At 44.9% G+C, this 25,168-nt stretch overlaps 1 protein-coding gene across 1 annotated transcript in view; it reads left to right on the top strand.

Moving 5' to 3' along the window:
* Window positions 1-25,168, top strand: part of MYCBP2 (MYC binding protein 2) — a 381,848-nt gene that overhangs the window by 215,409 nt on the left and 141,271 nt on the right. The window contains 3 exon segments of the mRNA XM_078766193.1: window positions 554-670; window positions 1,034-1,174; window positions 6,435-6,656. Of these exon segments, the coding sequence (XP_078622319.1) occupies window positions 554-670; window positions 1,034-1,174; window positions 6,435-6,656 (480 nt within the window).

Here is a 25,168-nt window from a genome sequence, read left to right as displayed (position 1 = left end):
TATTTCTGCTTTGACTTTGTGGATCCAACAAAAGTCATTAGTTTTTCCTTGGTCCAGTATGAGGTTTCTTCGCCTGATAAATGCTGCTTCCTTCTTTGCTTCCTGTTTTTTTTCCTGCTTTTCTCTTTACTTCCATTCTCCTGATTATGCTTCTGCTTCATCTTCTTTACACCTCTTTTTCAATTGCTGATCTTTTTCTTTACATTCCTCCTACGATCCTTTCCAACATTTTGTTGTTTTCATTTTCATCTTTTTATAATTTTCTTTCCAATTTCCTGCGTGTTATTCTAACTATGTCTGCACATCTTCCTTTTCCCTTCCCTGAACCTGTATTTTGCTACCATTTCAATTCTTTTTTTTAAATCTTATTTTCACTTCCCCAATTTCTCTACTATTGCCCACCTTCACCCCTCACTCCTCATCCCTCCCCTCACCCCTCATCCTTCCCCCCTCCTCCCTCCTACCCTCTGCTCTGATTTTATATCTATTCCACTTCTTGTACGACACTCCTGTCCCTTCATCGCTGTGCTCCCCCTGCTCGGCTGTGGGCAAGATGCGCAAGTTTGTCATGAAGGATAGTGCTGGGCTGCGTGTGCGCACTCACCCTTCGCTGCAGAGTGAGCAGATAGGGGTCGTTAAGTACAACGGCACAGTCTCCTATGTGGATGAGGTGAGGTTCCCCCTCTTGCGCCATGTGTTTTTCATGTACTACGACACAACTGTCTGTCCCTTCTCATAAATCTCAGCACCACAAATTATTGCTCACTTTTCTAAATCACTCCTTTGATTCTTTCTTTGCCTGCAAGCTTGCTCAGTCATAGTTTTGTGATTTTTTGCAAAGATTTTTTAAAAAGACATCATACAAGCAAAGTTGACAAATATGTTTTGCCAAGTTGTGATGGTAAAACTACAATAATTGTCGATTTTTATCACCAAACAAGTTTTGATTTTTTTACTTTTTTTTTTTTTCCGAGCATGGTGTCAGAAAGGTCGATAGCGGATTGTTCCCTTTTGCTACTTGCTCGGTCTCCAGGTGCACAATGATGACGGTGTGTGGCTGCGCCTGAGCGAAGAGACTGCGAGACGCTGGATTATGTGTGTTAATGGTAACCCCGAGGCATGGTGCCTGTCGTTCAACCAACATCTCGGTCGAAACCTGCTCGCACCTCTTGAGGTACTGTGTTGCAGGAGAACATGCGGATCGTTGTGCGGGGACTCTGATAAGAGGGGGTGTGGCCATCACCTTAAAGATGCAGTTGGAAAAGCTTATTTTAGAATTTGTTGAAAAAGTTTCTGTTTCGCAGACATGGCAGACTTGTTCCAATAGGCAGATTTTTTTTTTCTGCCTTTTGTACCTCCAAATTGGCGTGTTTTATTTGGATTAAACATATACGCGATATATGAGACCCACCATGACAAAATGAGTCTGAACTCTCATGGAGAATGTTTTTCATTATGGTCAAAAGTGATAACCACTTTCAAGTTTTTGAAGTTTTGTACAGTTACACTCTTCCCGTTTCTTTCTGATCAAGTTTTATTTCCACAAGTATTCATTTACACGTATTGAGTTTGGCCGATACACGACTCAAAATGTGATTGCGTTTCACTCAGATTTACAAGTTCTAGATCCTAAATGCTATATTGTCCAAGGCAGTTTCTTCAATATTCATTGAGTGATTAAGCTGTCGGCCATAAACAAATAGACCTTGTTAGAGATGGCATCAACATTTCAGAACATCGACTGCTGATTTGCCATTAGCGGTCACGTGGAGCAAAACGCCATCTCATCCAAATCTATCGCCGCTGCGTGAGACTACAAAAGTGATTACCTCGTGAAAGAAAATCAAATAATTTTCTACAAAGGCCGTCTTAAATAAGCTGCGATAAATAGGTGTCATCGAGAAACCAGTTTCCAACCAGAAACCAACCGGTTTGAGTACCAGTTCACTGGTAATTCCCTGCTTGTCGTTAAAGGCGGCAAAAAGGGTTGGCGTCAGGAAGGGCATCCGGCCGTAAAACATTGCTTCAAATAGGGGACCGAAAAACAACAACAACCACGGTTCCCGAAAAAGGCCAACCCCCGCTTGCGGGGAAAAATGGCCTCTAAAAAGTGGGGTTTTTTTTATCGAGAAAATGGAAGGACATCTTCTGTGATGCCACCAACACTGCTGCTGCTCTGAATGAGGTCAGAATTGGTAACCTAGAATTCATTTCCCTGGAGGAAGAATATCACTGGTTGATCGCTAATTACTCATTGGTGATGTAGTTTTGTACTGTGATTCAATTCCTAATTCGTCTCACTCGCTGCATCACTACCGAGGCACGGTTGTGTTACTGATGCATTTCCCCTACTTATTTGGACAGGAATTTGTAATTGTTCTGGCTGATGATGATGGTTCATCTCGTTTTTGTTGATGGCCATCGTTGAATTTTTTAAAAATTATTATTATTATTATTGTAATGTCGAGGTTCGTGGAGGAGCTAGAACATAAAACAGATCAGGACGTAACAACAACAAAAAAGGAACAGTGCAAAGAGAGCTTCGCGGAAATGCAAGCAATAGATGGGAATGATCTTGAGCATCCAGCAGCTATTGCTAGCAGCCAGGTCCCCAGCTTAACCCTCACTTTTGGGGTGTCACACTCGTTGATGCAGCACCCTGCCTGTGAAGCACCATTCCAAGTCATGCTCGAGTCAAGAATAAAAACCACACCAGCAGTGAAAGTACAGTGCTGGTACAGTGCTTCACACAGTAATGGATGACATGCTTGATCTCTCCTGTTCATGATTAAAACGCTCCTCCCCACCTTGACTATGTAACATAACTGGGCCTGTGAAGGATAGTCACACAGAAGTAGGTATCCATTTTTCAGCTTTATGTGAATTAAAAGATTAAAAATGCAAATTAAATGTTTGAACTGTTATGTGTTTTTACCCTCGCCAGAGGAGAGTGGGTATTGCATTTGAGTCCATCTCTCCATCCGTCTGTCTGTTTGTTTGTCCGCACAGAATAAATATGATTTTCACTGCAACCGTTGGTCTGATTGACAGGAAATTTTCACCATAGGTGCAACTCTACCTGTATAATTTTTTAATGATAATTATGACGTCATAAGTCACGTGGTTCGACCGCTAGCTTGGAAAAACCGAAAAACTTTGCACCTCTATATCTCTGAAAGCGCTGAATAGAAAAAATTGAGACATGGATCATTGTAAAGAACTCTCCATGTGAATAACATCTGTTCATGATTATGTCATAGGTCCCTCCATGATGACGTCATAATTCGACAAGTACAAAACTTCATCCAATCAAGATGAAATGTAGTGAGCATAATCTAGGGATAAATTGGTGGAGAAAAAAAAAAATGATGACGTGATCGGTCTCGTGGTTCAGCCGCCATATTTGTTTTAACACAAAAGCCTTTAACCACTGAAAACACATCCTGGCGAGGGTCTGCAATCTCTGATTGCTCTTTCTTGTTCATGCAATGGAAAGCATTGAAAGTAAATCAATTATGCTAATTCAGAAGAATTCCTGACTTGAGTACACACACACACCTTTGGCGTGTTCTGTTAGCGGGCGGCTTCCTTACTGCTCACCAAGCGGCCTGCTTGATTTGAACCGCTCGAGCAAACACTCCAACGGAACCGGGTGCTCAGCACTGCTAAACAACATGGTGGTATCCATGTAAACAGTGCTATCGTGGTACTCGGGCAAATGCTGTCCAGGCCGTCGTTTTCAGTTTACCCAATCCTCTTGTGACAACTTCTGCAAACAAATTGATTGTGTTAGCAGCGGCTACAAAGTATGAGGAAGCGGATAATAAGCGGCTTGCAAAGCGGTTGATACGGAACGGCTGGCTTGGCAAGTGATAGTAGTAAATTAAAAATTAGTAAATGAAAAAAGAAAATCTATCAAATGGCCTTCACGTACTGTACAGTAGGTATCAAGGAAACACAACTGCTACTACATCCTCTTAATGAGCCAATCATTTACATTGAAGAACTCTCAGCTAATCAGCTAGCGTCTCCTTGCATGTTGTTACCTCCACCACCAAAGGTGGATGGAGGTTGTTTTCACCCCTGTCTGTCTGTGTCTGTTACTTGCGAAAATCGAAGATTTTTCAAGTATATTGGTTGGTCTTGTGTGTTATTCTGTCTGTCTGTTTGTCTGTTTGACTGTCTGTCTGTCTGTCTGTATGTCAGTGGCCTACAGGTCACAATTTTCAACCAATGGGGGTCAAAAGGTCAATAGGTCAACATATGCCAGAGGTCACCAACTTTGTCATATTTTTAAAATAGCTCAATTTGCATCCGATTGACTTGACATTTGAAGAGGATTTGCATATCTGGTCACTGAATTCAACCACCAACTATTTTTGAGGTCAACATAGGCCAAAAGGTCAACATAGACTGGATTTCTAAAATCCCCAATTTTCATCCGATTAACTTGAAATTTGAAGAGGATTTGCACATCTGGTCACTGAATTCAACCCCCAACTAATTTCGAGGTCAACATAGGCCAAAAGGTCAACATAGGCCCAATTTCTAAAATCCTCAATTTTCATCTGATTGAATTGAAATTTTAAGAGGATTTGTATACCAGGTAACTGAATTCAAACACCAATTATTTTTGAAGTCATCATAGGCCAACAACTTATTTAGGGATTTTGCAGGTATCGTGCTATGCACAACATTTTTTTTATTTTTTTTTGTGAACAAGATATCTCGAGTTGTGGACGGATTCGGACGAAAATTGGCAGAGGTGTGGCGTATGTGACAAGGACGAAATGATTCGATTTTGGTGAAGATCCGGATCTGGATAGTATAATTTTGAAGTGATTCTTCACCATTGGGAGATAGGGCCAAAAACGATATACAGCAGGATATCTCAAAAAGTTGTGGATGGATTATTTTGATTAAATGTGATTCTGTATTGTGATTTTCTGGTCCACTCTGGGATACAAAACGTAAACTGTTCACCTGGCAGAGGTATCCTCTCTACTGAGTGCCCTTTTAGTTGTGTATTGTTTTGAGTGTCGTTTACGGTAAATTGTGTTTTTTGTTTTGTTGTGGTATATGTTATGATAAGGTTTTATTTATTTATCTGTTTACTTATTTTTAACTTCTCGGCTATAACACCTGTACATAGTGATATCCATTTCTCAATGAAGCCGACCCATAGCGTTCCTACTTCATGTATACGCTCTCGGAGAACCTATCTCCATAGGCGCAATGTTATAACGACCTCTATAGCGTTATTTACAAATAGCACTCTCTCATCTGGAACACATCCTGCGTGTTACAAGTGCTTTGATAGATATTACAAGTTAAGAATGAGAAAAATAGTCTGTCAATGCTCTATCTGCTTCAGCGGACAGGTAGAACAGTGAATGTGATCAATGAAAGGTTGATCAATGTATTGCCGAGGGAAGCAAGGATAAGCTGACGTTAAAGGTATTTAACCCTTCATAAGAGCAAAATAGCTTTTCATTGCTTCCCTGGCTGATATCATAATTTTATCAGCTTCCTTTTAATTCCATGCATTAATACATATTTCATATGAGTTTTTACAGAATAATTGCAAAAATAATTCCACACTTGACGGTCATTGCTCTATCTATAGTCTATACTTGAAGAGAAATGGCAGTCTGTCACTATTTTTTAACAGAGATGGCGAGACGGATCTTTGTCGAACTTTCATGAGGTTCATGATTGAGTGGTATAAAAAAAATTTTTGGGGGAATTTATTTTGTTTTGAAAAAATCACTCTTGTACATAAGCCTTTTTGGCGATGTGAAAGGTAATATCCAATGATCCCCAACGCCATTCCTTAGTGGGTGTCTGACAATTCTTCCAGCATTTGAATCCACTCCACTCAAGAACTGCAGAAGCCACCATTATGTTCGGTAGTTTTAAAGCTTATTTTATATAGATTTACATGTAAATATCTCAAAAATGAACTTATTAAATTTTTTTATATATTTTTTGAAATTTCCAACTCGCATCGAGATAAACACCGTGTATGCGTTCACATTTTTTTTTTCTTCCCTGATCTTCCTTTCCTGATGATCTCTACTTGGGTAGATGCCATGATACCAACTGAGGCTATTTTGTGGTGTTTCAAAGCTATTTTGGGGTGTAAATTTAAAAACCTGTATAATCGTTTTATTAAGTTTTATGTATGTAAAATTATTTAATCATTTTCTATTCTTCCTTTATCAATCCTGGTATGTCTAATTTTTGGGTCTTATTCAAAAGAAAAAAACTATTAGGTACTGACGGTTGTGCAAGAAGACGTTAAAAGGATGTAGGTTAGATTTAGGGGAGGAAAGGGACATACAGGAATGGGAGGAAAGGGGAATACAGAGAGAGGAAGAAAGGAGAATCCTTGTCAAATCCTAACTTGCCGAAAACATCCATCAACTTTCCAGGAGCCAAAATCTATCTACGATGGACTCATGAAGGAAGCTGTAGGACGCAGGCTGGCTGAGGTTGGTGCCAAAGAGAGAGCATCGCATGTGCATGGTGGAGCTGCTACGTATCACGTCGTGCGGACAGGCACATCTGGTCACAACGTCAGGAGCCGCCCAAATCTTCGGGGCATTCCAGTGGGCACCTTGCTCCTAGGAAACAAAGTCAAGGCCTTAGGAGAGGTTAGTACTGTTTCTGCATCGGTTTCATCACTTGATATTCAGAAAATAACAGGACAGCAAAAACTGCGGACATAATATAGAATATTATTTCAATAAGCTCGTGGAAAGATTACGTATAAATAATTTTTTTGGGAAACTATTGAATTTCCTAGATTGTAAAATATAAATGTAATTTGTTAAATTTCTCACCATGTATCAGAATAGGATTTGTTTGAGCTTTTTAACACATGTGCACTTTTATTGTTTGCTGTATTTGTGGCAGATTTGTAAATGATGCCCAGTTCCAATGGCATTATTAAAAACGTACCTTGTACTTTATGGGAAGTGTGTGGGGGAGGGGAGGAGGGGGAGGATGGGGGGAAGGGCAGGAGGTGGCTCTTGGGGGAAAGGAGAGCAGGACTGGATAACATTATGCTCTGAGCAGAGAATAATCCTCAAACACCAAAGTTTGTGCAAATATTTTTGATGTACACTCTATATTTCCTTATTATTATTATAAAAAAAAAAAAAAAAAGTCGAAGCTCATGGAGGAGCTAATTGGCATCGTAAATTCATAGACGGGGCAGGGGTCAAAGGGCAATAGGCAAGGAAAATAAATGCTTGTACACCACTGATGAGCTCGTGCAGGAAGTGAATGGGGAATAAAAAGAAACATAGGACCGGGGGTCCTGAAGCTCACCTGGATCAGGAGCAACAGTCACTCAAACCCCCCACATACCCCTTCAGACCCTGATATTTTTAATGCCATAACAAACTTTGGTACATCACAGGCGATGAAGGTTGTGATCAAGTTTCATTGAAATTGTGCGTGTGTGGTTTCGGAGAAGAGAGCAAATACCTATTTTGGGAGGGTGTCAAAAACACCCCCATAGTTCCCCATAATGAGCGCAGACTTTAATGCGGCCAATACCTGTCATTGGGTATCAGATATGAAGCTTGTGGTCAAGTTTCATCAAAATCGTGTTTGGTTCAAGTGATAATGACTGAAGTGTTTACAGACTCACTGACTGACTGACTTTCCTACGGACACTGCTCGATTGCATAAGCTCACCGAACTAATGTCCAGTTGAGCTAAAAATGGGTGATTGTTGGTCCAGGGATAGATATGAGCAAAGGTATGAAGTGGCGATGGCCAGCACGAATTTTTTTTTCAGAACGATGCAGTCATGAAGTGATAGACGTGCTGGCAACTTGTGTCAGAATCAGTGGTGCAAAGGTTAGAGGGTCTGCTCTGAGTCTGGGAGGTCAGCAGTTCGAACCCTGGCCGAGTCTTGCTAAAGACTTTAGCATGGTGCTTGCTGCTTCCTTGCTTGACAATCAGCAGTTAAAAAGGATAGAGCATAGACAAACAACGATATTGCAGAGATTTTTCTGTAAGGTTCACTTGGCGGCCCCTGGATGGGTTTGAGGGTTGTGGAGTAGCGGCCAAAACCCGAATCCTATCCAGGTTCCTCCTGATGTCTCCATCTTTACTCTTTGCTTATTCGGGTTCCTTCTGATGACTCCAATGTAGTATGTGGTTTTCCATTTTATCAGTTGGCAATCATAGTGCAGGCTTTTTTGTAAGTGCAGGCTATACATGTACCAAGTTTGACTTTGTTCCCTTCAGCTGTTCTAAACTAATCACCGTAACAAAAACCTATTACAGAAACTGACCGTTGACCTTTCACCTCTTGATGCATAAATCGAATGGGTTCATCTTTACATCATCATAGATCCATTTGTACCAAGTTTGACTTTGTTCCCTTCAGCCGTTCTTAAGTTATCGTGTTAACAAAAACCTATTACAGTCTCTCACCTTTGACCTCATGCCCCCAAAATCAAACAGTTCATCTTTACATCATTATACACACCTGTACCAAGTTTGACTTTGTTCCCTTCAGCCGTTCTTAAGTTATCGTGTTAACAAAAACCTATTACAGTCTCTCACCTTTGACCTCATGCCCCCAAAATGAAACGGTTCGTCTTTACATCATTATACACACCTGTACCAAGTTTGACTTGGATCCCTTCAGCCATTCTCAAGTTATAGCGGTAATGAAAACCTATCATGGATGGATGGACAGCAGGACGGACAACCCAAAAACATAATGCCTCTGGCGACTTCGTCGACAGAGGCATAAAAAGGTTGACGATCGTTTTGAGAAAGTACAACAGAGAGCAATCAGACGGATCCCAGAACTCCATGGCCTAGAATACCAGGAGAGATTGAAGATGCTTTGGATACCCACTCTATTGATAGTGGAGATGATCCAAATTTTCAATATCTTCCGAAGGTTGGACAACACAGATTAATTTATTTATTTATTTTGCACGAGATTAGTCAAGCAGAACAAGGGGTCATTCAATCAAACTGAAAAAAGTCTGACGAAAGTCTGATTGCCTTTTCTGTAAGGAGTATCAATAACTGCAATTCTCTGTTATGTATTTGAGTCAGTCACTGAATCAGTTTACATCTACGCCTGAGAAACACTGGTTCGACCATCCCTTAACTTCCCATATGTCAGAGTTCCAGGCATGGTGACGAGGGGCAAATAAGTATCGCTTCAATTCTCTTTGTCAAAGTAAAGAATTAAAGGAAGAGCCTCAAGAGGAAGAAGAGCTATAAGAGCAAGAAAATAACAGTAGCAGTAGAAGGAAGAAGTCACCATGAATTACCAACCAATGGAGCATACACAGGTATCGTCAAACTAACAGATTAGTTCTTCAATAAAGTTGATTTATTGCCTGGAACGAACAGGAGATGATTATTTGTGTGACATAAACCCAGAAACCGTTTGACATAGAGACACGTAATACTTCTATGGAAGTGTTTTGGCCCTGGGAATGTAGAAGCAATATTGTTTCTTGTGGGAGAGTGGTAGGAGGGAGGGTGGGGCACTTTTACATAGGTCTACGGCATTTTCACGGTTTTTACGGTGTAGCCCATAGGGCAATGCTGTCGAGAACAGCGTTTGTCCATATATGTGCATGTCTCTTACAAACGTCCACCAATCAGGGCTGAGGATCTGGTCACATGACAGGGAGACAGCATTTAGTAGCCATTACAGTTGCAAATTTTACTAAAATGAAATGTAATAACCTTCTGTGGAATGTTTTTTGATCCCAGCAGGTGTCATAAGGGTAGAGGTAGGAGGTTTTCCAGAAATTCCTCAATACAATTATGATTTTGAAATTTGATCGACACGGACCTTGCTCCCGAATCCGGAAGTGAACAGATGATGACGGTTCGCTGGTTCGATAGTATCTCAATACAATCGTGATTTAACATTATATTTCTGATATATTAATACTGTTGTGGTTGTACGCCGCCGTACTTCCCCTTAAAACGGGGGGATTAATCCCCTTGTTCTTGCTGGGCCTGGTGGAACCGAGACTTGCAACGTCCCTTCCGGACAAACGCGGAGTAGGGTCTCGGGACCACTTCTCGCTCGTACCTAATTCCCCACGCTGCCCTGGAAGCGAGGAAACAAGCCTCGCACAAACCACGTGTGGTTTGAGTACCCCGAGCGGATTGAGTACCACGTGATCCGTGCAGTCTTAATTAGTGGAACCCGATTCGAGCGATCCTATTCGTACCACGTTTAGCCAATCAAGAAACCACTGAAACGATCGAATGGAAGAAAGGAAGAACACAGGTTTAATTATTCCCACATGTATGTACAATGATCAGGGACGCAGAGACACAGAGCAGCCTTAGACATTCTTAACTTATCCCTTGGACTCGGGCCCGTCACACACTCACACAGGGAATTGCAGATAGGTAGATGTTCCCCAACGCGTCGACGTGGTCGTCCAGAGACGGTCCCCGTCCGGCTCTCCACGGCCCCAGCACCCCCGCGAAGATGGTAGCAGGCGATGGCAGGAACCTCGTAAAGCGTCTCCCGAACAAGGCAGATGACGAGGTGGAACAGTAAAGGGCGGGACTCTCAGCACGGCTGGCGATTACTCAGCCGTTCTCTCTCGCGCGATTTAATGCGCTGTATATTGGTTCATGCGCGTCTGGCTGTTTCCACGTGTCTTTCACAGTTCCCTGACGCTGCCAACTCCTCTTCCTCGATCCTCTGAGCTGGTTAGTGCGCACGAGTTCTTCAGCGCTAGCCCTTTTGCCAATCCTTTTCACGCGAGTCCTTTGACGCTCTTCACTTGCGAGTCCTTTCATTAATCCTTTCCACGCGAGTCCTATCGAGTGCAAGTCCATCTGCGAGAGTCCTTTCAAGGGGTTTTATAGCTATGCCCCCGGAACCTTCTGGATCCCTCTCGAACCCTCTCACCACGCCCTGTGACGCCACGCCGCCGCCACCACCTCTGAGCTCTGATTGGCGGCTCGTGCTTACCGTCAGCGCTTCTGCCGCTCCACCCTCGGCTCCGCCCCGGTCCTCCTAGCCTCCTCGTGTTCTCGCCCAAAATGAACCAACGTTAGCGCAAAAGGGCATGAGGCTACGGATGCTGGATAGTCGGTGACAGTAGGGCCTATTCTCTTGGCTCTACTCAACGCAGAACTAACAAATGGAAAGGAACTAAGCTCACAAATACTAAGACATAACTATACTATCGCGAGGCTACTTGTTGCTTGTGTGACTAACTATGAGGGGCAAATTTTAACCTTTATTAGACTCACTGTACAAACTCAAAACCGCAACACTGCCCCCCTCCCTTGTCAGACTCGTCCCCGAGTCGAACCTACAAAAACTGGAACGACCGGTTTTGAGAAAGATCTGGGACTAACTTTTAATTACGTGTGACATACAGATGTGGTTCCCCCTAACATTTACTCTAACCCGTGTGTGCGACAGTTTTACAACACTAAATATGTCCCACCTACTGCGTTGAGTAGCTAACTAACAGAATCACGCCCACAATTAACCGAATTGCGGAATTGTTTTCAAACTAAACATAAAGCCAGTGGGCAGCATTTTTATATACAAGCACAAAACCTAACCTTATTTACAATTCTATGTCCCAGGACCTGTCCTTTTTGGAAATAAGATTGGAGGGGAGAGAAAGCACAGCAAAGCACAAATACACATTCAAAAATCACATTTCATTTGCTGCTGGTGTCTGGCATCTTCTATCTTCGGTGTGCACATATCGAACCGGCAAGCCCCCGGACCGGCATACAGGCCATTCCTGCTCTTCTGGGCTTAATAAACTTACAATCTTCTCGGCCCTAGCACACAAAAATAAAAAAAATGCACAACAAGTGTGTTCGTTTTTATTTTGCCAGCAGGGCCAACCCTATGTGGTCCGACTGCGTGACATTGATGCCACTCAAAACAAGTGGTCCGAAGATGCAAGGTGAGTTTGCAGCAAAGTGCTGCACAGCAGAAGTGTAAGGCCACAAAACCTGTGGTCCATAAGTGTAATGTGATAATGTGCAGCAAAGTGTTTTGGCAGCAGAGTGCTGCACATGTGCAGCAAAGTTATAACAAACGAAGGATACGGCAGCAAAGTGCCGCACAGTTCAGCCGCACAAGTGTAGCAAAGTGCAGCAGGGGTTCTGTACAGGTGTAGCAAGGTGCAGCTGCACAGTTCCATCTCAAAAATGGTCCTGGGGTGGTGGGGGAAGAGACACAGCACCACCAGCAAAGCGGAAAGGGCACAGAGGTACACAGCAATACAAGGTAATGCAGCATGAGGGGCGCGGAAGAGCGAGCAGAGCAAGCTCGTCCCTAACCGTCCGTGCCCCCCCAACGTCAGCTTACACTACCCTTGCCCTTCCCTGTATTTACAAATTCAAATTCGTCTCTACGTCTTGTCTCCCATATCCCCCTCTAAGCCAAATTCGTCTCCCAATCTTCGTCTCCTGTCTCCCAATTCTTCAATCCCACTCCACCCTCCAGGTCTTTAAAACAGCTGTTCACCACCATCTCTTATATTCCCCCATCCAAAACCTTGATCTTTTCTACCCCCGCTAATTTCACCCCAATTCCACTTTTTTGAAATACCAACTTCTGTCCTGGAAGTCCTTGGTGCCCTTGTGTTTTATACTTCTCCCCCCCCCCCCCCCCACCCCTCTTCCCATGCCTCCTCCCCCCAAGCCCTCTCCCTTCCACACATCTCCCTGCTCTCAAATGTTGCGTTTGTGTGCTTCCCCTTCTCTCCCCATCTTGTCCTCCGCTCCCTCTTTTTATATATTTTGTTTGTCTGGTTGATTTGTTTGTGAAGTAAATGTTAGCTCTTTCACGAGCCTCGATTCATTATACAAAATCCCTCCCAGGAAGGAAGGAATGGAACAAACACAATGTCTCATCACGTCATGATGCGTCTTTACTCTCAAATATTGCACTTGGTCTTGGTGCGGAGCTTCGTTCTCCTTGGTGAATGGATGTGGATGGCGCGAAGGGAATTTCTCTCATCCTAACTACACTAACTGACATTAACTCATTTAAACTACCCGGGGTCGTACCCTGCCAATTGGCCATCTTTAAACTATGTGGTTCTAAAAACCAATTCCCATTGACCACCTGGTGCCTTCTGAATTTGGGTCTCACTCCCCAATTTTTCTCACTGTGCCCTTGCACAATTTCGGGGCTGGGTCGTGTGGCTCCACTAGCAGGTCTACCTACCTGCGCACCTCCGCCACTGAAGTCGCCACCCGAGCTTAACTGCTCCTGCGACTACCTAAACTGAGGAAGGCCCCTCCTGGCTCTTTACCCATCTGATGCCCTCCTTGGCATTGGGCAACCCAGGTCCTTCCCTTGGATCCTCGGGCCCCACTGAACAACTCACAACTACTCTGACTGGCTCCCAGAGCCAACCTGCGGCCTCACCTGGCCAACAAACTACCAGTGGCGGAGTGCCTCAATAACCATACGCACCAATTAAGCCACACGCCCAGCCATTCACTCACTCATGCACCCAACCAAAGCACTTCATTGCCACTACCCGCACCACAAGTGTCAATATCCATACAATTTACCTAAGCCCACTAACTGACTTTTACACTACCCCCCCGGGCATTCGTGAATGGGTCCATCTCCCCCCATTCACTCCTTCACACCATGCATACCACACCTTTTGTTCCCACACCAAGCATTCCACACCATTTATTCGCACACCATTTATTCACACACCATTTATTTCGCACACCATTTATTTCGCACACCACTTTTCTCGCACGCCTTTTGTGCTCACACACCATTTATCCATACACTCCAAACACAATTCCTTTTACTCAACACTTCCTCACACACACAGCATCATCTATCTATCTGCTTTTCGCCTAAAACTTGTGCTTTCCCGTTATCCCATTAAACTATGCACTCCCTCGTCATTATCATCCACCTAACCTCTCTACGTCCCCTCCACAGTACAAATGTCACTACTTAATTCTCATGTCCTCTATTGTCATCTAATTTCCTAACATTTATCCTAACCCTCCCTCGGCTAGCTTTGGTGCCCCATGGAGGTAACAATCGCTGGCCCCCCATGTGCCTATTCACTGCCATCCCCCTAATCTAATGCTCATGAGCCCGGGGTGAGGAATGGTAAAACTACCATTCCCCCATGCAGGGTACCATTCCCCAACACTATTGCTATTCGTCCACTACACTGGAGCCTCTTCGTGCGGAAATACATCGTCACAGCTCGGCTTTGAAAAGCCGAGCGATCCATTTGGGTGGTTGGTCTACTGTAGGTTGGGTCCGTCCGGCATTTTCGATCCAGGGGAGGAGGCATGGAAGGGCCGAGGTTCAGAGCTCCATCTCTACGCGGGGCCTCGCGGTCCCACGCACGATGGCCCCAACCGCCCACGGTTGGAGCACCGCACCCGCCAGGGGGCGTGGCTCTGAACTCTCCTACCTCCCCTTGAACCTTGCCGATTCAGAGACACAGAGCAGCCTTAGACAATCTTAACTTATTCCTTGGACTCGGGCCCGTCACACACTCACACAGGGAATTGCAGATGGGTAGATGTTCCCCAACACTTCGACGTGGTCGTCCAGAGACAGTCCCCGTCCGGCTCTCCATGGCCCCAGCACGTCCCGCGAAGATAGTAGCAGGCGATGGTAGGAACCTCGTAGCACATCTCCCGAACAAAGCAGATGACGAGGTGGAACGGTAAAGGGCGGCACTCTCAGCGCGGCTGGTGATTACTCAGCCGTTCTCACTCGCGCGACTTAATGCGCTGTATATTGGTTCATGTGCGTCTGGCTGTGCCCGCGTGTCTTTCACAGTTCCCTGACGCTGCCAACTCCTCTTCCTCGATCCTCTGAGCTGGTTAGTGCGTGCGAGTTCTTCAGCGCTAGCCCTTTTGCCAATCCTTTTCGCGCGAGTCCTTTGACGCTCTTCACTTGCGAGTCCTTTCATTAATCCTTTCCGCGCGAGTCCTATCGAGTATAAGTCCATCTGCGAGAGTCCTTTTGAGGGCTTTGCACAGCGAGTTTTATAGCTACGCCCCGCGAACCTTCTGGATCCCTCTCGAACCCTCTCATGACGCCCTGTGACGCCACGCTGCCGCCACCACCTCTGAGCTCTGATTGGCGGCTCGTGCTTACCGTCAGCGCTTCTGCTGCTCCACCCTCGGCTCTGCCCCGGTCCTCCTAGCCTGCCTCGTGTTAACTCGCCCAAAATGAACCAACGTTAGCGCAAAAGGGCATGAGGCTACGGATGCTGGATAGTCGGTGACAGTAGGGCCTATTCTCTTGGCTCTACTCAACGCAGAACTAACAAATGGAAAGGAACTAAGCTCACAAATACTAAGACGTAACTATACTATCGCGAGGCTACATGTTGCTTGTGTTACTAACTATGAGGGGCAAATTTTAACCTTTATTAGACTCACTGGACAAACTCAAAACCGCAACAATACCATCGTATTAATTTGTGATTGGAATGATGAATGATGCTGTTTAGAAGGAAAATATGGAGATATTTAGTTCAAAGCAGAATGGGGAAATGACGTAAAGGTTTCCATCCGCAACATTCGCGGATTCCCCATTTGCAGTTTCACCATTGACTGGATATAGCAACATCCAGACTGGGAACAATTTTTTTTTTTGTCCAAGTCCTTCACGAACCTGCTGGCAATGCCTGACGTTTGATTGAAGGTGGCAAAGGAATGTGGAATTTATTGATTCATCGTTTGCTATTCACCGTTTTTTTTTTACCCAAGTCATTCACGAACCGGCTGTCCATGCATGGTCAAAAAAATTAATACTTACATTATTTGATAAAATTGGTAACTGGTATCCCCACCCAGGTCATGCTATCCTCTTCAACTAAAGTATCAAACAAGCCTGGCTACGCCGTTGTTAGACTATTGGTCTTGGTTTTTTGCACAAATCCATCACAACACACTACCTTGAGATGAGTCATGTGAAAGGGATTGACAGGGAGGCCATTTTTGCAAAAAATAAAAATAAAAATGTGAGGTAATTCTTGTCACACTTGGGAAAGAAATCAAGTCAGAAGGGCATTTCTGGTTCACTTTTGAGTTTCATGGTTCGATTCCCGACCCTGCTATAAACAGTTAGATTGGTGCTTCGCAGCCAAAGCGTTGCATCACAAAGTGTGGTGTCCCTCAGATGCACGTTAAATCTTTTATCCTCCTGCTAGCATTCGTTGGTGCATGTTTGAGATCCCACGGTGTCTTTTGTGAAGAGTTGACGAGTTATTGCTGACCCCCTGAACAAATTACAAAATCATGCCCAAATCGGCTCCAGTTGAAAATCAGGCCTGACTAGTTGATTCATAATACTTAAACCAATAACGTTCACTGGCTGACCCCACAATAAAATGGGAATAATTTGTGCGATTACAGTAGCGTATGGTAGTTTGGTACAAATTGACTCGCTGCACGAGGAATAATGGATGTGTTCGCAGGCACGGTACCTCCCTTGCGTCTGGAGACTTCAGGAAGCTTGTGGTCAAACGCAGGACACACTTCTAGTATATTTTGGTGCATTCACCACCTACTTTATACGATTGCCAAGGATAATTTAATTGATCATAATAAAAGATCGCAGTTGACCCAGAGGCTGTCATTAACATGTTACCATACTGGTATGAAGGCCAGGTTATTGCTTGCATGACAAACAATGCCATCCTCGATCGTTCTCTATATGAAGATGCGAGTTCTTTGATCGCCCACAGTCAGCTACGCTGGGTGGGACGCATCGTGTAAATGGATAAAGTGCGGCCCATAAAACAGATAACTTACGCTGCTCTGCCCTCTGGGAACACGAATGTCTGCGGACCATGTCTTTTTTTTTTTTTTTTTTTTTTTTTTGTATACAAGATCGAGGCTCGTGAAAGAGCTAATATTAATCACACAAAAAGTCAAACCGACACACAAAACACAAAAAAACAAGGGGAGCGGCAGACAAGATGGGGAGAGAGGGGGAAGGACACAAACACAACATTTGAGAGCAGGGACATCGGGAGGACTTGGGGGGAGGTGGGAGAGGTATAAAACATATGAACACGGCAAGGACTCTAGGGTGAATTACCGGGGGTAGAAAAGATCAAGGTTTTGGATGGGGGAAGATAAGAGATGGTGGTGAACAGCTGTTTTAAAGACCTGGAGGGAAGAGTGGGATTGAAGGGAGTGGGGGAGTTTGTTCCAGAGGCGGGAGAAAAGGGGAATGAAAGAGTGAATGTGAGCAGAGAGCCTAGATTTTGGCAGTTTAACCATAAGAGGGTTGCAGGCAGATCTTGTGCGACCTGAAGGAATATTGGGGGGACAGAGCACAGAGAGAGCTGGGGGAGCAAGGCCGGAGAGGAGTCGGTAGAAGACAGAGAGACCACCAAACCTGCCTGCGGTGAGTGAGTGACAGGCCTTCGGAGTTGACTTCATCGCAGGAGATTCCAATGATTCTGAAAGCTTGGGCCTCAACAGCGTGAAGCCGAGCTAGGTGTGAGGCAGGACCCAGAGGCTGAAAAGCTTGCTTGCTGAAACGGTTTACTGGAAAGACTTCCTTTAAACACCCCTCTGCGAGGCAGCGTCCTCCTCACCTGGTCCTCACTGACTCTAGATTGTGACAGATGAATAAGAGCAAGCCACGAGGCAATATTGGCCACCGGTATGCTTTAAAGACGTGAAAATGTCGTTACATCATGAGAAGAGTCGTGCCATGCGCATCCACAGCACCACCTGGACCATGTACACTGGCCTTACTCGGACACGAGTGGCAGCTAATACTAATCCTACTGTTAAGCCATTTCAAATGGAGCACCTCATCACCATTAGAGCATTTAAATTGCATCAGATGTGGCAAGAAATGTGAACTGTTGCTCCCAGCTTGCCAGCTCGATGACAGAAGACGCCATTTGCATTTTTGCCTCCTCCGCCCCTACCCTGTTTAGAATCCTGTGTGAGCACGGGAAACTTTCTAATATACTATAATAATGATAACCTGACATTTTAGTCCTTGAGCCAGACCAAAAGTAATGCTCCGGCGGGGGGAGTAATTCTCATTATGATTTTCCATTAGACCAATGTCTCAAGTGTCAGAAAAGGTGTGATGGACATCTGAGAACGGTAGCTTAGTGCCCGGATGGACGCCATCTTTGAAACCACCCAGCTCGAAAATGCCCATTTGGTGGGGTACATTGTTGCACGTGTATCTGGACTTCTATACTAGCTATCGATGTGCGGTTGACGACTAAATATACGTCCGATGTGTACCGTCTAAATAAAAAATAATATGAAGCATTTTGTTTTAGATTAATTATTATAAAAATCAATTATCGAAAAAAAATCATATATTTTTCAATATTTTATTATTAGACTTGTACTTTTTTTAGTGAAACAACACTGGTATGATTTTCCAAATTATGCATTGTGCTACACCGTTTATCTGTCTATAAAAATAACTCAAAAACTAAAACATATCATCCACCACGAGTTTACAACAAATAAATGTAAAGAGGCATAAAATGACTTAGGCCGCCGCTGGCATTATCTATTCTGACGATAACGCAAGTTAGGAATGTCGTACGGAGAGGATTTTAACACCATACGATATCTAATAAGCAGGCGGAAATTGTTACATAGGAAATCTGCACTTTGGTGGCCATCTTGGATTTCAAAATGGCCGCCAATTATATTAATTATTCATTACTAGAGTTTGGAAAGACGTATGGAGCTGATTTTAACACCATACGATGTATATTCCTAATAAGCAAGCGGAGGTATCATTGAACATGTCATGTTTTAGTCAAATAACACCGGTATGATCTTCCAAATTATACATTTTGCTAAACCGTTTATCTGTCTATAAAGATTTTCAGGCAATTTGGCCTGCATTATAATAGAGAACAACATATGCTATACAATATACAGTGCACACAAAGTTAATCATCAGAGTCGCCATCAGAGTCATTGGCATCCTGAGCCACGATAGCATCATCCTGCACCATGTTGGAGCATCCCTGCAGCTTACACACAACAGTGCACTTCAACCCATTCAGTATGCAGGAGCAATCTGACGGTCGACACGTCCTTCTGCATGTGCATGAGATGAGATTCAAGACGACATCTGGAGCTGGTAGACCCGCCATCCATCGGATTGTGAGCGAACCGCCATCATCGAGTTCCCAACCATGTCCTGCTGATGGTGTTGGGACGTCTGGTAGGTTTTCAAGGCTGCGTCGCCAGATAGCCGCCTGATAGTTGGCCCTAAGCGTATGCTGCATCAAGGAGTCTTCACAAGGCGGCAATTGTCCAGATTCGATCTGGCCCTTCTTTGCACAGAACATGTGATAACGGAGCGAATTAACACCGACGATCTTCGTGTTCTTGGCGTACAGCTGACACGTGAAGGCCTGAATGCTATTGAAGACGTCTGTTGGTACATTCCACGAAGATCCCAGATCTGTGAATGCTTGAAGATACAGCTCATTCGCTTGCACAAGCTTCAAAGCCTTTATCTTTCCTTGGCTAGCCAGAGCACTCACAGTGTCACACCCGCTCCATGCATGAAGCCCTGGCAATGCACTGCAAACTCCAGACCCCAATACCGCAGCCAACTTTCCAACGTCGATCATTCTGACTCGAACCTTTGTTCCTCGTCTGATGAAGAGCTGACTATCGATGGTTCTGCTGAGATGAAGACTGATGATCAGAACGTCGGTGTCATCTGCCAATAAGATGATCGTCTTGTAGTGGGTAGCGGCGTGCTTTGCGTGGAGAAACATACGCGTGTCTGCTTCCTCGTGGCTACATTCGAGTGCTTGCACCAACTTCCACCTATCGCGGGTCAGTACCAGACATTTTTCACCACAGGTGACATACAGTGTTCTGTTGCCTAGCTTTTCGCGATTTGTTTCATGTTTCCACGACTCCGCCAGAAACACAACCAGTTTCTCCTTTGTCTGGCTGCAAGCAAGGAGACGCCGCCAGTTCATGATTTTGTGTGCGGGTCTGATCTCGCTGAAACTGATGCCTTCATTTGAACTGCGGTTCACACGCTCAGCTGCTTTGATGGATTCTTCTGTGTATGTGTCAAAGACAACATCGATGCGCTCACTGCCTTGACCAGCGTGAAGCGCTGCAGCAAGGATGCGGTCAGATAGTTCTTCGAACGTGTCGTTCTCGCCATGCATCTTTTGTATGAGAGCCATCGCATCAATTATTGTTGCACTTCGCTTGTCAACGTTCTCGGCTGGTTCCACAAGACCTTCCATGTGTTTCGCAAGTGCAGCTTTGTTCGTTTTTTTCATTGACCCATCAACGTTTGCCAAAGACCATGGTAACGGCCCTAGTGGGTGACAAAGGACAAGTTGCATGTCGAGGTTCCTTGTCTTGGCGATGAGTATCATGGTGGCAAACAGTTGTCTGTCAGCTCTCAGGACGATCTCCTTGTTTGTGCCCTTCACAACTTTCTGCTTGATCTTACCAAAGGTCTTCAAGTTTAGCTTGTTCAATGTGTCATGAAAGCCTGTTCCCTCTTCAAGACGTTTCTGGAAGCTTTGATACGCCGCTTCCCCCTTTTGCAGGGTGTTGAGTAGGTCATTAGAAACGTCCTCCCTCGCAGCCGCTCCGGTAGATATACTGAGAAGACATGACGGATCATCGGCGAATGGATTGGTCCAGTCATTTTCCAGTAGATCACAGATAGCTGTGACGCCAGACTCATCACGTTTGATGCGAGAAGTAGACAAGTCAGGGTGCTTGGCGTGAGATGTGTCGCTGCCATTCACAAGGATAGTTTCTCGTAGTTGCCTCAGTGCAGTAGCCCGATTTTCTGCAGTTAGATAGTATCGTGACACAGCCCCTTGTCGAAGACTAAAACCTCGTGTTCCTCCAGCTGTTTGCGTATCTTTGTTTACTGTTTCTTCTGTTGTCTGATCAACAGCGATTCTGGCAAATGGATTCCCTGGTCTAAGCTGTACGGAGAAGTAGCCTTGATTGAAATGCCTGTACAACTCGGGGCATGTTTCGTGGAGTTGCGTCATCTGTGCATAGTACACTGGTAGATATCTAGCATAGTTCACCTTGTTCATTGCGAAACACCAAGGGATCACTCTTCTGACACAAGCCAAGTGAAGCATCCAGTCGCCTTCTCTATCCGCACGAATCAACCCCAGCAGGGTCTCTACCATATCAATATACATCATCCAGAAGCGAGCCAGGTCTCCATGTTTGGTTCGCAGAAAATGTAGGTATTTCGCGAACATGTCAAAGCTCTGTACACATGAATCATCATCGAGAGCAGCAGCGAGAGTCTCGTGGCAAACATCCTCCTTGATGCTGCGAATTTTGAGGTCAGTGCTTCGAATCTGGGGTTCCTTGTCAGGATGATTGCTTTCTATCCACACCTGGAAGCCCTTCCAAATGATGCGCATTAGTGCCTCGTACATCAACTTGTGGAGTCGCACAGCACGGTTGTATTGCTTGCCTTCCAGAACCCTGTTGATGGAACCTTCAGCGATTACTCCTGACTCAACAGCTACATCCCGAAGGCCTGCATCTCCAAACATTTTCCCAATGCTCGACATGAAGTTACAGATGGTATGGAAGTTCCCCATCATGAGCACGATTCTTCCATATCGATCGACATCTTTCCATGCTATTTCGGTCGCCTTAGCAAATAGTGCCTGGTCTAGCACCACCGGTATACGCTCAAGCTGAAGTGATGACATGATGTTCAGAGCTTCTCTGAGGATTTCTTGCACTGTTGCCATATCTGTGGCAGGCGCGTTTATAGTCGGCAGGTAGCCAACTACATCTTCCGTCACCTGAACACGATCTCTAGTCATGATGTTGAAACCAGTCCACGAACTGATTGTCTGGTCGCATGGTTCCAGCATGCGAGTCATAATCCATACGTGATTTCGGCGCTGCGCAAGGGATGTTGCGCCTGCAAGAGTGTCAGAAAGATCTGCAGGCTTGATTGCAGGTGGGCCCTCGCGTTTCCCACCGCTGTATATTGGAACTAAATCGCTGGATGACGGGATAGATCGCTTCTTATCTGCTTTGGATACTGCCGATGGAGGTTGGGGCTGCAAACACGACTGCGACTTCGGTTGGACGATGATACCGTTGACGCGATGCGATGTTCCGCCACCACTCAGCGATTCCTCTAGCCTGTCGATGTTATCGAATGCTAATACAGTCGGGACCGAAGGGTGCACATGTGACGGAAGTGGTACTGTATCTTTCTCCACACTTAGTCTAGTAGGAAGACTAGGTCCCCCTGCACCCCCCGGAGATATACTTCTAATCAGTGTTTCTAGATTGGAAAAAATGTGTAGAAAATGACTAGCTATGGCCCCAAGCTGAAAAAATGTCCCACATACCATTTTTATGCAAATTACTGCTGCCATTATCAAAAAAACGATTTTTGACATATCTCAGCCAATATTGCAGATAATTGAAAAATGAAGGTGTCTAGACCCATGTTTTGAAGGGCATAGATCATGATAGAACTATTCATAACATGATTACATGTGTCTATGGTATACTAGTATGCTAATTAGTGCTTTATTTACAAAATAATCAGTTTTACGAAATAATAGACTCATATTAAGGTCCGTCTACACAGACGTTAACACAAAGTTTTATTTTTCTAAATATTACAACTGTCAAAATAGTCCTAGCACTCAATGTGACCACTCTTCTCTTGCTTGTTTTAGATAAACATCATTAGCATAAGTGATTCTACACTGAGGCAGTCATCATCATTTTCATCGAAATCGTCAGAGTCAAACTCTTCTTCTCCTTCCTCTTCCTCCTCCTCTTCGTGCTCTCCTGTGTTCAGAAGATCCACCAGTGAGGTTGGTAGGATGGGACCACTGGACCACATTGGTTTCAACAGTCCTTCATCAGTCCTTATCCATCCTTGCTCCTCATAAGGTTTTGGCTTTTCGATGATAGGTTGATCGGCTCTTTTGTACAATGCTACGCGGTGGTTCACACGCTGGATGTGCGGCTTCAGGGCAGACTGGCATGGAGGAAGGCGAGCCAGATCAACCTTGGACTTGGATGTGAGGGTCTTGTCCTCTCCCACCATTTTTCGTAGCAGCTTGGCACGGACAATGTCCACTGATGACTCGCGACTCTGGCCGTACATCACACAGGTGAATTTTTCTAACTGCCTCTCCACCTCAGGGTTGGCATCCCAGTTGTCACCCAGTTCACCGAATGCCCTGTGAAACCTGGGATTCTTCTCCAGCTTTTTCAAGGGCCCGACTTTTCCCTTCCCTTTGAAGGCACTGGTGCAGTCTTCTCCGCTGAACACATAGTACCCCAGGAGAGTGGCACAGTAGTCCTCTCCCAGGGATTCTGCCAGCTCAGAGACGTTGACAAGTTGGCGATGCTTCCCTGACCCTGTATCCAGGTACACCGTCAGCTTGATGTTGTGGGCATGGTGGAGCAGGATCAGGAGGATGTCTGTGTCCGGTGTTCTGACTACAGCGTTCTTGTATCCGATGGTAGCAGCATGATGGAGGTACAGAACCACCCTGGTATCAGTCTCTTCCTGGTTGCTGTAGATCGTGGGGAGTTCACGTACCTCGACCTGAAACACAAAAAGGCACCGCATTTCAATCACCAGTCACTGCCAGTTTCAGATCTAGACAAACATCACAGGTAATCACCCTTTTTTCAGGAAAAATTACAAATTGAATCGCCATTCACGAAGGGCTTTCAATTTTACCTTGCCATTCGTTGCCCTTGCCATTCGTTACTCACAGTGGAATACAAGGTTGCCCTCTCCTGTCACAATTTGTGGTGTACGATAAGTTGAGACTTCATCCAGGACCTTGGCGAGAGCAGTTTCCAACTCCAAGGCGAAATCGTAGCTCTCAGAGTGTCCAAGCCTGTGTAGTATTGTGGTGAGCTGTTTGCTTCGGAACAGGTGCCTTACAGTCACACAGAGGAGAATGTGCTTTGGTAACTTCCATTTTCCATCTGACACTGCACGGCACAGATCTTGTCCAATGGAGAAGACCAGACGCTTCACCTTTTCTGTCTCGATGCCCTCCTTGCCAGTCATTAGCACGCTGAGAAAGCGGACAAGGTCTGGAGGTAGGATGTCTTCAGGATTGAGCTCCATGTCTTCAGCTGTTGGTGGCCATGGTTGGTCTTTACACTCTCTGAAAGCCTGTAGAATACCCTGGCGAAGTTGGAGGGCAACATTTTGGTTCTTGTTTGTGCTTCCGAGTGTGAATGCTCGTGCGAGAGCATTGGAAACTGTTATGTTTGAGCTGTGCACAAGCCAGAAAGAAATGACATCACATTTGTCATGATCAACCTTCGTGAAGTGGATATGCTCCTTGATTGGGTCATTCTGTAGGCGTGTCAGTAGTTTCTCTGACCGATAATTTGAGTTCTCATATCCATTCAGTTTCAGTTCCTCGACATAGAGCAAGCGCAAGGAAGAAAGCTGTAGAACTTTATTCTGCTGGATGACCTGGGTTTGAATGTGTTCCAGTACTGAGTTGAATGCCTTTTCATGGGCGGCTGACATGCAAGCCTGCTCCTTTGGTGCTTCGGCTCTGTGAATCGCACGCTCATAGTTGTAGAATGCTGTGCGGAAAGCTTTAAAACATGACGGATGGTGTTTGGCCTCACATGCAAAGAGGTCTTTGTTTTTCACCTTTCGATGGAGTCGATAGAGACCCATTTTCTCAGCCCGTGTTTCGATTTGCTCCCATGCATTTTCTTTGTTTTTAAAGGATGGGAAGGTTGTAGGCCTCTCAGTATTGCGATGAGCATCTTTGGTCTCAACTTTCTCACAAAATATACACTCTGGCGGGAAGATGGGTTCAGCAGAACCTCCTGGTTTACGAGGAGAGTGATGCCATGATGAGGTTGATGGCCCTGGTTCTGTATCATCTCCCAGACGATGAAAGTGGCGGACAAAGTGCTTATAACACTTGCTGTGATATCCTACTCTTTCTAGGTCATCAGGAAGAGTTGCCGGGATCTGATCACATACTGATTGCATACGACATGGGGAGTCATGCGGTTGGTTGAGACGTCTATCCCGGATCTTTTGAAGCAGTTGCAGTTTTTCTGAAGCAGATCCTTTAATTTTACGGAGGGGCGTGAAATCCCCATGATC

The sequence above is a fragment of the Myxine glutinosa genome, chromosome 12, assembly GCF_964187855.1.
Source record: "Myxine glutinosa chromosome 12, kmMyxGlut1.1, whole genome shotgun sequence".
Taxonomy (NCBI): domain Eukaryota; kingdom Metazoa; phylum Chordata; class Myxini; order Myxiniformes; family Myxinidae; genus Myxine; species Myxine glutinosa.
The sequence above is the reverse complement of the archived record's forward strand: the minus strand, read 5'-3'. Positions and strand labels throughout refer to the sequence as shown.